Source organism: Bufo gargarizans, chromosome 5 (assembly GCF_014858855.1).
Source record: "Bufo gargarizans isolate SCDJY-AF-19 chromosome 5, ASM1485885v1, whole genome shotgun sequence".
Classification (NCBI taxonomy): Eukaryota; Metazoa; Chordata; class Amphibia; order Anura; family Bufonidae; genus Bufo; species Bufo gargarizans.
This window is the reverse complement of record NC_058084.1, coordinates 31140419-31154311: the sequence shown is the minus strand read 5'-3', so window position 1 is coordinate 31154311 and position 13893 is coordinate 31140419. Positions and strand designations below refer to the sequence as shown.

Below are 13893 nucleotides of genomic sequence, written 5' to 3'. Positions count from 1 at the left end.
GGATGGGGCCTCGGAACCTCCTGGATACAAGAGGTTCTCGATGATCTCTTCCTGAAATTTGAGGAAGGATCGTGTTCTCCCAGCCTTACTGTAGAGAACAAAACTATTATACAGAGCCAATTGAATTAAATATACAGACACCTTCTTATACCAGCGTCTGGTGCGTCGGGAAACTAAATACGGAGACAACATCTGGTCATTGAAGTCCACCCCTCCCATGAGCAAATTATAGTCGTGGACGCAAAGGGGCTTTTCAATGACACTGGTTGCTCACTCAATTTGGATTGTCGTGTCAGCGTGAATGGAGAAGAGCATGTAAACGTCACGCTTGTCTCTCCATTTCACCGCAAGCAGTTCTTCGTTACACAAGGCAGCCCTCTCCCCCCTTGCAAGACGGGTGGAAACGAGCCGTTGGGGAAAGCCACAGCAGCCAATCTGTTCTAGAAACAAATGCCTGAAGAGGGCCACACTTGTGTAGAAATTGTCCACATAAAGATGGTACCCCTTGCCAAATAAGGGTGACACCAAGTCCCAGACTGTCTTCCCACTGCTCCCCAGGTAGTCAGGGCAACCGACCGGCTCCAGGGTCTGATCTTTTCCCTCATAGATCCGAAATTTGTGGGTATAGCCTGTGGCCCTTTCACAGAGCTTATACAATTTGACCCCATACCGGGCGCGCTTGCTTGGGATGTATTGTTTGAAGCCAAGGCGCCCGGTAAAATGTATAAGGTACTCGTCTACGCAGATGTTTTGCTCAGGGGTATACAAATCTGCAAATTTCTGGTTGAAGTGGTCTATGAGGGGCCGAATTTTGTGGAGCCGGTCAAAAGCTGGGTGGCCTCTGGGACGGGAGGTGTTGTTATCACTAAAGTGCAGGAAACGCAGGATGGCCTCAAATCGTGCCCTGGACATGGCAGCAGAGAACATGGGCATGTGATGAATTGGGTTCGTGGACCAATATGACCGCAATTCATGCTTTTTGGTTAGACCCATGTTGAGGAGAAGGCCCAGAAAAAAAATTAATTCGGAAACTTGGACTGGTTTCCACCGGAAAGGCTGGGCATAAAAGCTTCCCGGGTTGGCGGATATAAATTGAGTGGCATACCGGTTTGTTTCTTCCACAACTAAGTCCAAGAGCTCCGCAGTCAAAAACAGCTCAAAAAATCCCAGGGCCGAACCGATCTGAGCTGTCTCAACCCGAACTCCAGACTGGGCGGTGAAAGGGGGAACTAATGGTGCGGCTGAAGTTGGGGACTGCCAATCAGGATTTGCCAGCACCTCAGGGATTCTAGGGGGTCTACGGGCCTGTCTGTGCGGTGGCTGCGACGGGGTAACTACTGCACGTGCCACCGTACCAGCTTCAACTGCCCTTCTGGTGCTCGCCACTTCACCATGTTGTGCGGCATTGCTGGTACTAGGTCCAGGGAGGGCTGCGCTGTTGGTGTATGCCTCACCACGTAATCCGACAGCGCCACTCTGCTGCCCTTGAAGCGGATCCTGCGCAACCTGTGGTCTAGCGACACTGGGCCGGGTACGCCTGGTGGTATCAGGGACCTCAACCTCCTCGTCCGAACTTTGGGTCAGAGAGCCACTGCTTTCTACAGGTTCATATTCTGACCCGCTAGATTCATCAGATGAGGGTTCCCATTCCTCATCCGACTGGGTCAGAAGCCTGTAGGCCTCTTCAGAAGAATACCCCCTGTTTGACATTTGGGCTACTAAATTTAGAGGTATTCCCTGAGACTACCCAAGAAAAAAAGCAAGCCTGTTACAAATGGGAGGCTAGCGAAGTACCGGAGGCCGCTGCGGTTGATAAAAAATATCAAAACTGATTTTTTTTTTATCGCCGCAGCGCTTGTAAAGTGATTGTGCAGTGATCAAAAAAAATTCTTTTTTGTCACTGCGGCGGGGCGGGCGTGGGTGAACGCACGTGTAAGCGACCGATCAGGCCTGATCGGGCAAACACTGTGTTTTGGGTGGAGGGCGAGCTAAGGTGACACTAATACTATTATAGATCTGACCGTGATCAGTTTTGATCACTTCCAGATACTATAAAAGTACAAATGCTGATTAGCGATACGCTAATCAGCGAATAATGGACTGCGGTGCGGTGGGCTGGGCGCTAACTGATCGCTAACTACCTAACCAAGGGGCCTAAACTATACCTAAAACCTAACAGTCAATACCAGTGGAAAAGAAAAGTGACAGTTTACATTGATCACTTTTTTCACTTTCACTAGTGATTGACAGGGGCAAGAAGGGGTGATCAAGGGGTTAATTGGGGTGCAGGGGGTGATCTGGGGCTATGTGTGGTGTTTGGTGCTACTCACTGTGATGCCTGCTCCTCTGCTGAGACCAACTGACGAAAAGGACCAGCAGAGGAGCAGGGAAGCCATTTATCACATCATATTTACTAATATGATGTGTTAACTGGCTTCTAAATGGGGATTTTAAAAATCGCCAGCCTGCCAGCCACGATCATTGGCTGGCAGGCTGGTGACGTGACCCCCCTCTAACTTTTGCCGGCCCGCGATGCGCATGCGCGGGTCGGCTAAGCGCGTCATTTCGCGTCTCGCGAGATGACGCGTATATGCGTGACTGTGCGTATCGCTGCCGCCTCCGGACCGCGATCCTGCGTTAGGCGGTCCGGAGGCGGTTAAATAGGTAGCACTTTTAGTCACTTGGGATGCACGGAGTCGCGTGTTCCACGTAATGTCATCACGCTGAACGTGATGGCGTTCTCTCTTTCTGGACGCTTAAGCCACACATACATTGAATGATGTAAGTCTAGATACAGATGTACTTTATTTTGTCAATTAGATGTTAGCTGTTTAAGGGATCACTATTCTTCACCCCTGATGAAGCTGCACAATATCTATGGCAGCGATACGCAATAACCTCACATCACTGGATTAGAGGTCCTCTTGTATTCCTCTTTCACAGGTCGTATAACTATAGAATCATTTATTTTAATTTTTTTTATTTATTTGCACTAGCAGTTTATATGCACATATGATGTCATATGATAAACTTTACTACAATCATATTATTGCTTGATTTTTATTTTATTTTTTTATTTTATCATGGACCTTTTTTCTTCTCACTAGTTTTATCATGAAGCGCTGTGGGTGGATACTTTTCCTCATATTTTCTTGTGATGTCTTCAGTCTTTATGTGGTTTTTTAACTGCTTTTAAATCATCCAATAAAGTTATATATATTTTACCAATTGGTGGGCATGTACTTGCATTTTGGGGACCCCTCTGATTGGCCGGCACTCCGGAACTCAGAGGCTCGGCTTTCTCCCCAGGAAGATAGGACGCTAGCGGCACTGCCTGGAAGCGATCGCATCCGCTGGTGACCCAGGTAGAGAAAAAAGAATGTAAATTAGATCATACCAACCATACTAGACACCCATCTATAGACAGCACGTGGCCTACATTTATATAATCCATGGCCGTTCCAGAGAGCACTTTTACCTTTTTGCACAAATTTTTTTAATGCTAATTCATCATGTACACTTTGTGATATACTGTATCCTACTACATTATGACGCCGGTGATACTTTATTAACTCTTTCTTTTCTGGAAATCTCTGTCCAGTAATGACATAACAGCCATTAAACCCTGTCCTCCATCACATAGGACTGACTGCAGGAATTCTATTTATGATAATTACATGGGATTATCTACTTACTTCAAGCATGTAATAGATTTATTTGGTTTGCTTTGAGACACTTATGGCCTAATCGACCCAATGAAACCAGGCATATTGTCTGTCAGGGTCGATCCTGCTGTTACAACGATATCTCTCTTTAGAAAATCTATTGCGGCATCTGTCTGCAGATGAGATGCTGGCTTATTTAATTTCCAAGTCATGTCTCAAGGCCTGTTTAAAGGGTTGAACATTGACTTATAGGATCTTACATCTGGTGGCATCAGGGACAGAGCTTGTTAAGAGCTCATTTGCATCCCTTTCTTCCCAGAATAAAACACTTTTGGCTCTTTTTGTAAATATGGCTTCTATGCACAGAGGGGAACTTGAAAGCTGTAGAGATGAGGTGCGCCGAGGGTCTAGGCTCCACCCTCAGTGCACTTAATTGCACTTGGTTGGTTACAACACAGGCAATTGGAGAATTGCGGATGGCACTAAGAGCACTGTGGCATATCATTTGGAGCCGCATGACTGGCACTGGAGCACAATGGGTGAATGGAGCATTTTGATTGGCACTGGAGGTATTTTGACTAGAGCTGGGGTTGGCACTGTTATAGAGGCACTGTGGGGCACAATTGCTGCATTCAACAAACATGGTAGGTGTGCTATGGAGCATGTAGTCACTTGTAATGCTTACCCAAACTGAAGTGTCTAGGTATTTAAAACTGTATGGCCTCCATAATTGCCGGGCATGACAGCAGCAAATAAAACTGTTGCTCCACCGTTGGGTTGGTGAATAGATCTTGGTGGAGCCTTCTCTCAACATTTGTATTTCTAGGTGCTTGAGAAGGAAGATCCAAAACATGACTGAGAAGCACGGAGAGGCAGAGCATTGTACAGCAGACACCCTTCTCTCAGACAGAATCTGCCTTCACACCCTGCAAGATACATTAAAGATTACCCGTCACCTCTCCTGATATATCTGTCTTAGCAACTACTTGCATCCCCCTTATAATTATCCGTATGACTCTATGTTGGACCCTTCCTCTTTTTTTCCTGCTAGAACCTGATTAATTAATTGCCAGTAGATTGCAATGATGATCCAACAGGGTGTTACCTGTTGGGGGTGTGTCCCTGCACTATCCAATCTGTGTCAGACTGTGCAGGGACACCCCCCCCCCCAACTGGTTACACCCATGTGGAACTTTGTTGCAAACTGCTAGCGATGCATTCATAACTTCTAGCAGGAATAATAAATGAATGGCACATCACAGAGTCATTAGAATAGATGCTCCAGAATTGTTTTTATATGGAGAATACAAATAGTTATCAAAACAGACATGTCAGGAGAGGGGGCGGCTAAGGCAACATGACATCTTATGGGGCATGCCAATTATAGAGGCATATAGTAACTTAATATAGAACAAATATGGCCATATTATAGCTCCATACGGCCGCGCGCATGGTCCCCAATACTGTGAGAGGACGCCCTGCCAAAGCATTTAATACCGTAATACGATGTAAATTACAATTTATTACATTTCATGTTACGTCTCCATTGTACCATTCGCTATAAATTGCTGGTATACACCAGATTTCATGCACTACTTTCTGTCTAAGTATACCTTTGGCCTAGTTCACACTTCAGTGATTTTATCAGTGATTTCCATCAGTGATTGTGACCATCAATCACTGATGGAGAACACTGACGTGTGATTAAGGCTACATGCACACGATCGTATGTGTTTTGTGGTCCGCATCACATCCGTATGCCATCCTTTTTTTTTTTTTTTTGCAGATCCATTGTAACAATGCCTAAAATGGACAAGAATAGGACATGTTCTATTTTTTTTTGCTGTCCGAATTTTTTGCAGACCCATTGAAATGAATGGGTCTGCATCCTATCCGCAAAAAAAACGGAACGGACAGGGAAACAAACAACTTTCGTGTGCATGTAGCCTAAGGCTTTACAGATTTACTACTTTGCTTCAGAGATTGTTGGATGTTTTACCTTGGAAAAACATTGATATTCTGGCCGAATCTTTCATTTTTCATCATATTACCTTCATTTGTACTAATATTCTAGCACTGAAATGTCCCCAAAGACGTGCGTGAGGCCTAGTGCGGAAAATGTTTATTTTTCATGGCGTTGTATAGCACATTGACCTTTTGCTGTTGGCCTCGTTCACATTTCTGTTTGATGTCTATGTTTCATCTGTGAAGATGTCCGTGAACAATCTGTGTTTGGTCCGTGTGTCCGTTTTTTGCCCTCCATGTGTTAGTCGTATTCCACGGACAATGCTCGGCTAAAAATTAATTTCCAGAGCATCTCCTACCAACTGTCCATAAAAATCATTTACAGAACCCAGAGGCCCTGTACATGTTGTGTCAGTGTTTTTTCATAGACCCATAGACTTCGATGGGCCAAAATGGTGCACATATCCTTCATTTTTCCATTGACCCACAGTCTGTGGAAAACCGCTGATATGTGGACAAACACATTAAAAGTCGAGCGGTTACGTGTGCTGTGCGTGGAGAACAGATCTGTGATTCGCTGAAGTGTGAACGAGGCCATGATATGTTGCTGAGGTCAAAGGACAGAAAGAGAAATTGTCCACAGGGATATTTGAGCAACTGGCTAGATTATTCACACTTTGCTAGTACGAGTCCGTTCTGTCTCATGACAGCTGGCGGCACTTTTCAGTATGTTGATGATACTGTACATGCATCCACAGCAGCAAAGTGATTCTTTCCAGCCAATTTCAATACGGCCCATCAGCTTTAAAATTGATTGCACATTAAAAAGGTTTTATGTATAGTTTAGTAATACTGCAGAACCCCAGACCAACCTGAACTGATGCTACCATCTGGCCATTTACCTTGTGGTCTTATTGTATTATGTCTACGTATATTTTCTTAAATAAATCTTATTAAATTGCATCTATTTTTCTTAATTAAATCTTATTATATTGCGTCAATTTTTTTCTTAGCTACATGAATAGATACTTATTCGGTGACTTATATTTTTTTTCTTCAGGTATTATGGAAGATGGGAAGTCAACTCAGACGTGTGTTACGGTCTCATCCTCCGGCAAAGAAACCCTCAAGAAAACAAATTCAGGAACACAATGTGGGAAGCCAACAGTCTACTCCACAGGAACGAAGGCACAAAAACAGAAGAGTGTGTGCAGGACTACCGAGGTACAATGCTACAAGAGTGGCCAGGGTCTGATGTCAGCAGGCTTAAATGAGGGAATGTGCAACGACCTGCGAGGGAAGAGCTAGGAGTGGTAGTTGTGGGACTGATAGGAGTTGAAGTGGTTCACAGTGGCTATCCTCACTTCAATGCTCCCTGTGAAGTAAAGTAGGGTGCACCCTTTCTTCCCTCTAGGCACAGCCTGGTATTGGGGCTCCTGACTGGGGGTAGGTGGGGTGCCCTTGATGTTAGGTAGATGGGTGCATGGCAGGACCCTCAGGTATTGAAGGCCGAGCAGCGGTGCAGATGTTGGGTGCAAGGCAATAAGAAAGCCAGTGTAAGGTAACAAGTCCAACAAGATTTACTGATTTCTCAGTCTCTCCAAATACACACAATCTTTCCAAGGCTGTATATATCTCTTTTTCTCTGTTAAATCCATTCAATTTTCCAAATTAGATCGGCTGGCCAATCTGTCTTCAAAGTATGGTGGGTGCTGGAGGCAATTCTCCCTTTCCACAAGCAGCAAAGTCCAAAACCATAAATGTGTGCTGCCTTTGCTATTACGCACTGTCCTTTATGGTCCTAAAAAAAATCTATGGCTTCTTTGTTTCCCTCTACCAGAGGTTTAGCACTTGTCCTCAGCATGTAGGGATGGAGAGCCCCTTGTAATAGGCCCCACACTGAGCAGACCACTGTAGCTCCTCACATTTCGGCTGCCTAGGCCAGACTCACTGGCTAAAGCAATGAGCCTGCACTTTACAATGTTTATTCGGGAATTTGATATCGATGACCTATCCTCAGGATAGATCATGAATATCAGATCGGCAGGGGTTCAACTCCTGGGACTCTCACCAATTGGCTGTTGGAAGAGGCCTGCAGCGCTCAGTGAGTGGAAGGCCTCTTCCTAGGTCATTGACTTCACTGTACATCAGTCATGTGGCCTAGGTGCAGCTCAGTACCATTCAATTGAAGTACCAAACACAGCCAGTATACAATGTACGGCGCTATGCTTGGTAAACTGTGAAGAGACCTCAACGCTCATCAGAGGTCTAGTGAGCGTAACGGCCTCTTCAAACAGCGGGGTGTCTTAGGATAAGTCATCAATATCAAAGTTCCAGATAAACCCTTTAACAGAGCACAGAACTGATTTCTTATCATATTGGTGATCATATTGATTTTGCATATTTATTACACTTTACTCCAAACTCGACTATGTGGCTAAAATCAATGAGAGTGCTTCGTAACTGGAAACAGAAAGTTGTTCCCAATAATTGTCCACTGTAAATGTGCTGCCGATCACCCGACGAGCAAGCAAATGATTGTTCATCATGTGATCATATCTTTTGACCGATACACAAAATTCTACTTTCTGCTTCTCAGAGAATCAGTCAAAGAACTGCTCTGATTGACTCAATCTGTAGCCTTTCCTGATTCCATTAACATTCATGTTAGGCGACTTTCACACTGGCGTTTCTGGGTCGGCTTGTGAGATCCGTTTCAGGGCTCTCACAAGCGGCCCAAAACGGATCAATTCAGCCGCAATGCATTCTGAATAGATAAGGATCCGTTCAGAATGCATCAATTTGGCTGCGTTTGGTCTCCGTTGCGTCTGACAATGCGGAGCCAAACAGATCATTTCTGACTTACAATGTAAGTCAATGGGGATGGATCCGTTTTTCACTGACACAATATGGTGCAATTGAAAACGGATCCGTCCCCCATTGACTTTCAATGTAAGTCAAGCCGGATCCGTTTTGTCTTAGACTTTTTTTTTATGAATAATGCAAACGGATCCGTTATGAACGGATACAAGCGTTTCCATTATCGGTGCGGATCCGTCTGTGCAGATACAAGACTGATCCGCACCGAACGCTAGTGTGAAAGTAGCCTTAGCTAAATTCTTATCAGTTTGATAAGAAATTCACTTAAACGTTCATGAGCTGTCAGGACTTCAGGGATAAAGATTACAGATCCAGCCCTCTGAGTAGCTCCCAGATATTCACTGATAAAGGGAAAAAGGAATAGTCGGCAGATGCACTGAAAGTTGTAGAGGAAAAACTGTTTTCCAGGAGTTTTACAGTAATGACCCATCCTTTGGTCATCAGTATCTGATCGGTAGGGGTCCGACACCCGGGACCCTGGAGGATCAGCTGTTTGAGACGGCAGCGGCGCTTACAGTAGCGCCACAACCTTCTCTCAGCTTTCTTAAGGCCAGTGACGACACGCTCCTTGTCACATGGCCTAGGCGCAGCGCAGCCCCATAGAAGTGAATGGGGCTGAGCACGATAGCAAGCATAGCCGCTATACAATGTTCGGCACTGCACTTGGTGAGCTGCGAAAAGGCTGCAGCAATACTACAAGCACCTGTGCCTTCTCAAACAGCTGAGCTCCGGGGTTCAGGGTGTTGGCCCCTTACGATGAGATACTGATGACATATCCAAAGGTCGCAAATTTTAAAACAACGTATTTCCTTTTTTTTTACGTCACTCTTAAACTTTTTTTTTTTTTTTTTCAAGTGGCTGGTTTTAAAGGGGTTATCCCATGATTAATGGAAAATAGTGAAAATCTTTTCTTTCTAACAAAGCTAGAACCAGCCCTGTACCTCACATGGATCCAGAGATCTCCCCATACTCCTTTTTGAGGGGGCATGTTCTTTCTGTTGCAGTTGGTGGCAGTTGAAGGATGGAAATGAGCATGTGCTTGAGGCCTCATGCACACGGACGTTTTTTTTCACGGTCCGCAAAACGGGGTTCCGTTGGTCCGTGATCCGTGACCGTTTTTCCGTCCGTGGGTCTTCCTTGATTTTTGGAGGATCCACGGACATGAAAAAAAAGTCATTTTGGTGTCCGCCTGGCCGTGCGGAGCCAAACGGATCCGTCCTGAATTACAATGCAAGTCAATGGGGACGGATCCGTTTGATGTTGACACAATATGGTGCCATTTCAAACGGATCCGTCCCCATTGACTTTCAATGTAAAGTCTGGAGTTCTGTTATACCATCGGATTGGAGTTTTCTCCAATCCGATGGTATATTTTAACTTGTAGCGTCCCCATCACCATGGGAACGCCTCTATGTTAGAATATACTGTCGGATATGAGCTACATCGTGAAACTCATTTCCGACAGTATATTCTAACACAGAGGCGTTCCCATGGTGATGGAGACGCTTCAGGTTAGAATATACAAAAAAACTGTGTACATGACTGCCCCCTGCTGCCTGGCAGGTGCTGCCAGGCAGCAGGGGGCAGACCCCCCCCCCCCCTGTTTTTAACTCATTGGTGGCCAGTGGGCCCCCCCTCCCCTGTTGTTAACTCGTTGGTGGCCAGTGTGCGCACCCCCCTCCCTCCCTCCCTCTATTGTTTTAATACATTGGGGCCAGTGTGCGCGCGCCCCCCCAACCCCCCCTCCCTCCCTCTATTGTTTTAATACATTGGGGCCAGTGTGCGCGGGCCCCCCCAACCCCCCCTCCCTCCCTCTATTGTTTTAATACATTGGGGCCAGTGTGCGCACCCCCCCCAACCCCAACCCCCCCCCCCCCCCTCCCTCCCTCTATTGTAATCATCATCGGTGGCAGCGGAGTAGAAGATTTTCATACTTACCTGGCTGCTGGCTGCTGGCTGCTGCGATCTCTGTGTCCGGCCGGGAGCTCCTCCTACTGGTAAGTGACAGGTCTGTGCGGCGCATTGCTGTCACTTACCAGTAGGAGGAGCTCCCGGCCGGACGCAGACATCGCAGCAGCCAGCAGCCAGGTAAGTATGAAAATCTTCTACTCCGCTGCCACCGATGATGATTACAATAGAGGGAGGGAGGGGGGGGGGGGGGTTGGGGGGGGGTGCGCACACTGGCCCCAATGTATTAAAACAATAGAGGGAGGGAGGGGGGGTTGGGTGGGCGCGCGCACACTGGCCCCAATGTATTAAAACAATAGAGGGAGGGAGGGAGGGGGGTGCGCACACTGGCCACCAACGAGTTAACAACAGGGGGGGGGGGGCCGCACAATGATATTCAAACTGGGGAGGGGGGGGGGGGTCTGCCCCCTGCTGCCTGGCAGCCCTGATCTCTTACAGGGGGATATGATGGGGTTAATTGTACTATCATATCCCCCTGTAAGAGATCGAGTGCTGCCAGGCAGCAGGGGGCAGTCTTGTACAAAGTTTGCAGTGTATTCTAACTAGAAGCGTCCCCATCACCATGGGAACGCTTCTGTGTTAGAATATACTGTCGGAAATGAGTTTTCACGAAGTGAAAACTTAGATCAGAAAAAGCTTTTATGCAGACGGATCTTCGGATCCGTCTGTATGAAAGCAACCTACGGCCACGGATCACGGACACGGATGCCAATCTTGTGTGCATCCGTGTTCTTTCACGGACCCATTGACTTGAATGGGCCCGTGAACCGTTGGCCGTGAAAAAAATAGGACAGGTCATATTTTTTTCACGGCCAGGAAACACGGCTCACGGATGCGGCTGCCAAACGGTGCATTTTCCGATTTTTCCACGGACCCATTGAAAGTCAATGGGTCCGTGAAAAAAAACGGAAAACGGCACAACGGCCACGGATGCACACAACGGTCGTGTGCATGAGGCCTTAGTCTCAGTGAGTAGGACAGAGAAATTAGAAAAAGAGCAAACAGCAGGTGGCGCTATACAGATAGATTTCAGTGAATAAATCAGCTGTAATACATTTTTAATTACATGCAATTACAAAAGCATTCAGATCCAGGGGCTGGTTTGAGAACTGTAAAATATTTTTCGTGGGACTACCACTTAAATGGGAGCGGGCAATACATATAGATATACTATAATGTACACCAGAAACTAGGTAAAATTATAGTCCAAATCTACACTAGCTCATAGCTGATGTAGATTTGCTTGTTAGGTGCATGTGACAACAGGCTACATTTGATAAATTTTGCTTAAATTACAGCAAATCGGACAAAAAAAAAAAAGTCAAACATTACCCGCTTGATAAATCTTTCCCATTGTGCAAGTCAGTGTGGCATCATGTTGTATGATGAATATTCTAATCATAGAAGTCTGTCTTTTAGAGATCACCTATCGGCAAGATCAACCCTAGGAAACCAGGCATGCAGCTGGTTGGGTTGATCCTGCTGATTAAAATGATACTTGTCTTGTGAAAATTGGCTGTGGTATACATGTGAAAAAATAATTGTATTTTTTTTTTGCAAGTGAAGGCTTCAGGGGTGGGGCCAGCCCTGGAGGTCTGAGGAGCAGAAGTGCACAGAGGGGCTAGGCTCCGCCTCTCAGTGCACTGAAGCCCTCATTTGCATAAAGAAGAAAAATATTTTTCCCAGGAATGCTGGAACTGATTTTCACAGGAGAGATATAATTTTAATGAGCCGGGTCAACCCTGCCAGGAAGAATGTCTTGTTTGATAGGATTGATACTGCTGACAGCCACTCTTTAATATCTGACCCCAGCATCCTAGTTTCATTTTCCCAGATTTTCTCTAAAAACAGAGGACATTTTCAAGTTCTGTTGAAGGAAAGCAAGGACAGCCTGCAGTCAGCCATCATTTCTTTACAAACCAGTGAGACAAAACCTGACGCAGTTTACTCCACTCTAGTGTGAAATTCTGTAATTTATGTGAGATTCTAGAAAACTGCTGCAGCAGGCAAAGCGGCTCGTTTTCAGCAGTATTGTATGTTTGTGACTGCTCCAGAGGCACCGCATGGCATAGAAAAAAGGAACGGTAAATTAAATTTTATGTCTTGAAGTGAGGGCAATTGTATACAGAATCTCTGCTATATTTGGTCATGGAACAAGTAGCCTCGGCTCCGGCGTTGCTTACAATATTTTTTACTGGTCCTAGTCAAATGCTATTACTTCCACTATGGTGTGGGTCCTCAAAGGACCATCAAAAACAGACAAGCCACCACAGCCTATGTGCAGGGGTAGATTGGGTTTGTTCTTTTCCTTGTTCCTCCATCCACCTCAAAGAGGTGGTCACACCCTCTCACCCTCGCCATGTCTTCTGTTAAAAGCTGTGACAGTTACAGGGGAAGAGATACAGCAGAAAGGACATGTCCCCTGAGAAAGAACACAAACAGTTAGATATGCGGTGAGCCCCCATGGGAGCCCAGTGGGAGCCCCGTGCAAGCCCCCATGGGAGTGGTAGGGCCCTGATGTAGTTTTGTAGTGTCCTACCTTAGGCCGTCGCTCACTGGAGTCCATTGCAGTGAAAGTTGTAGAAGGAGGCCAGAGTCGAACATAACAAAGTCCATTTTACTAAGCACAATGTGGAACTTGAAAATACATACAGTTGCAGCAGGCTTTAGTACAATTCTTGCCTGGCACCAGCAAGGATATAGAAACAGGTTGATTGTTGGCAATTCAGCACTTAGGTGATACTGGCCTAGTGGTTGTTTAGTGACAAGGGTGTCTTTAGTTGTATTCCCTCACCTCACAGCAGTTCACTCTGCTGTCTTTATCTTCTTAAGGTTTACTAGACACAATCTACTAAATGGTTCTTTACTGAGAATCATCTGTGGGAGAAGGAGCCCTGCAGTCTGCATCCTTCTCCCTCTCTCTAGATAGGACCCCCCCCCCCCCCCCCTCCAGCCCACTTTAACCAAGAGGAGAGGAACAGGGTTTGCCGTACCTTCCTTGCGGGTAGTAATAGCCAGGAAACAAACTATTAATAACAATGAACACAATTAACTAAGTTTAGTATCCCCAGGTCTGAGGTACTACACACCCCTATGGTGAAAGTCAAGCCATCCTCAGATTGTGCTTAGTCTTCTCCTGGTAGTCTTTGCATCAGATGTCCAAGGCCACATCTCTCACTGACCCCCTCCCTTCCATTGCTGTGAAGAGACCTAGGACATAAGTGCTTATACATACATACATTGCCTAGGCCAGTGATGACTATCCTCCAGCACTCCAGCTGTGGTGAAACTACTACTCCTAGCATGATCCATTCATTTTTATGGAGTTCTGAGAGCAGCCAAGCAAGTCCGTATCTTGGGAGTTGTAGTTTTATTACAGCTGGAGTGCTGTGGGTTAGCCATCACAGGCCTAAGC

General features: G+C 46.0%; 1 protein-coding gene across 1 annotated transcript in view; it reads left to right on the top strand.

Annotated features, from left to right (window-relative positions):
* BAALC (BAALC binder of MAP3K1 and KLF4) overlaps positions 1–13893 on the top strand; it is a 93950-nt gene that overhangs the window by 59160 nt on the left and 20897 nt on the right. The window contains exon 2 of the mRNA XM_044294920.1: positions 6691–6854. Within this exon, the coding sequence (XP_044150855.1) occupies positions 6691–6854 (164 nt within the window). The remainder of the gene's footprint in view (positions 1–6690; positions 6855–13893) is intronic.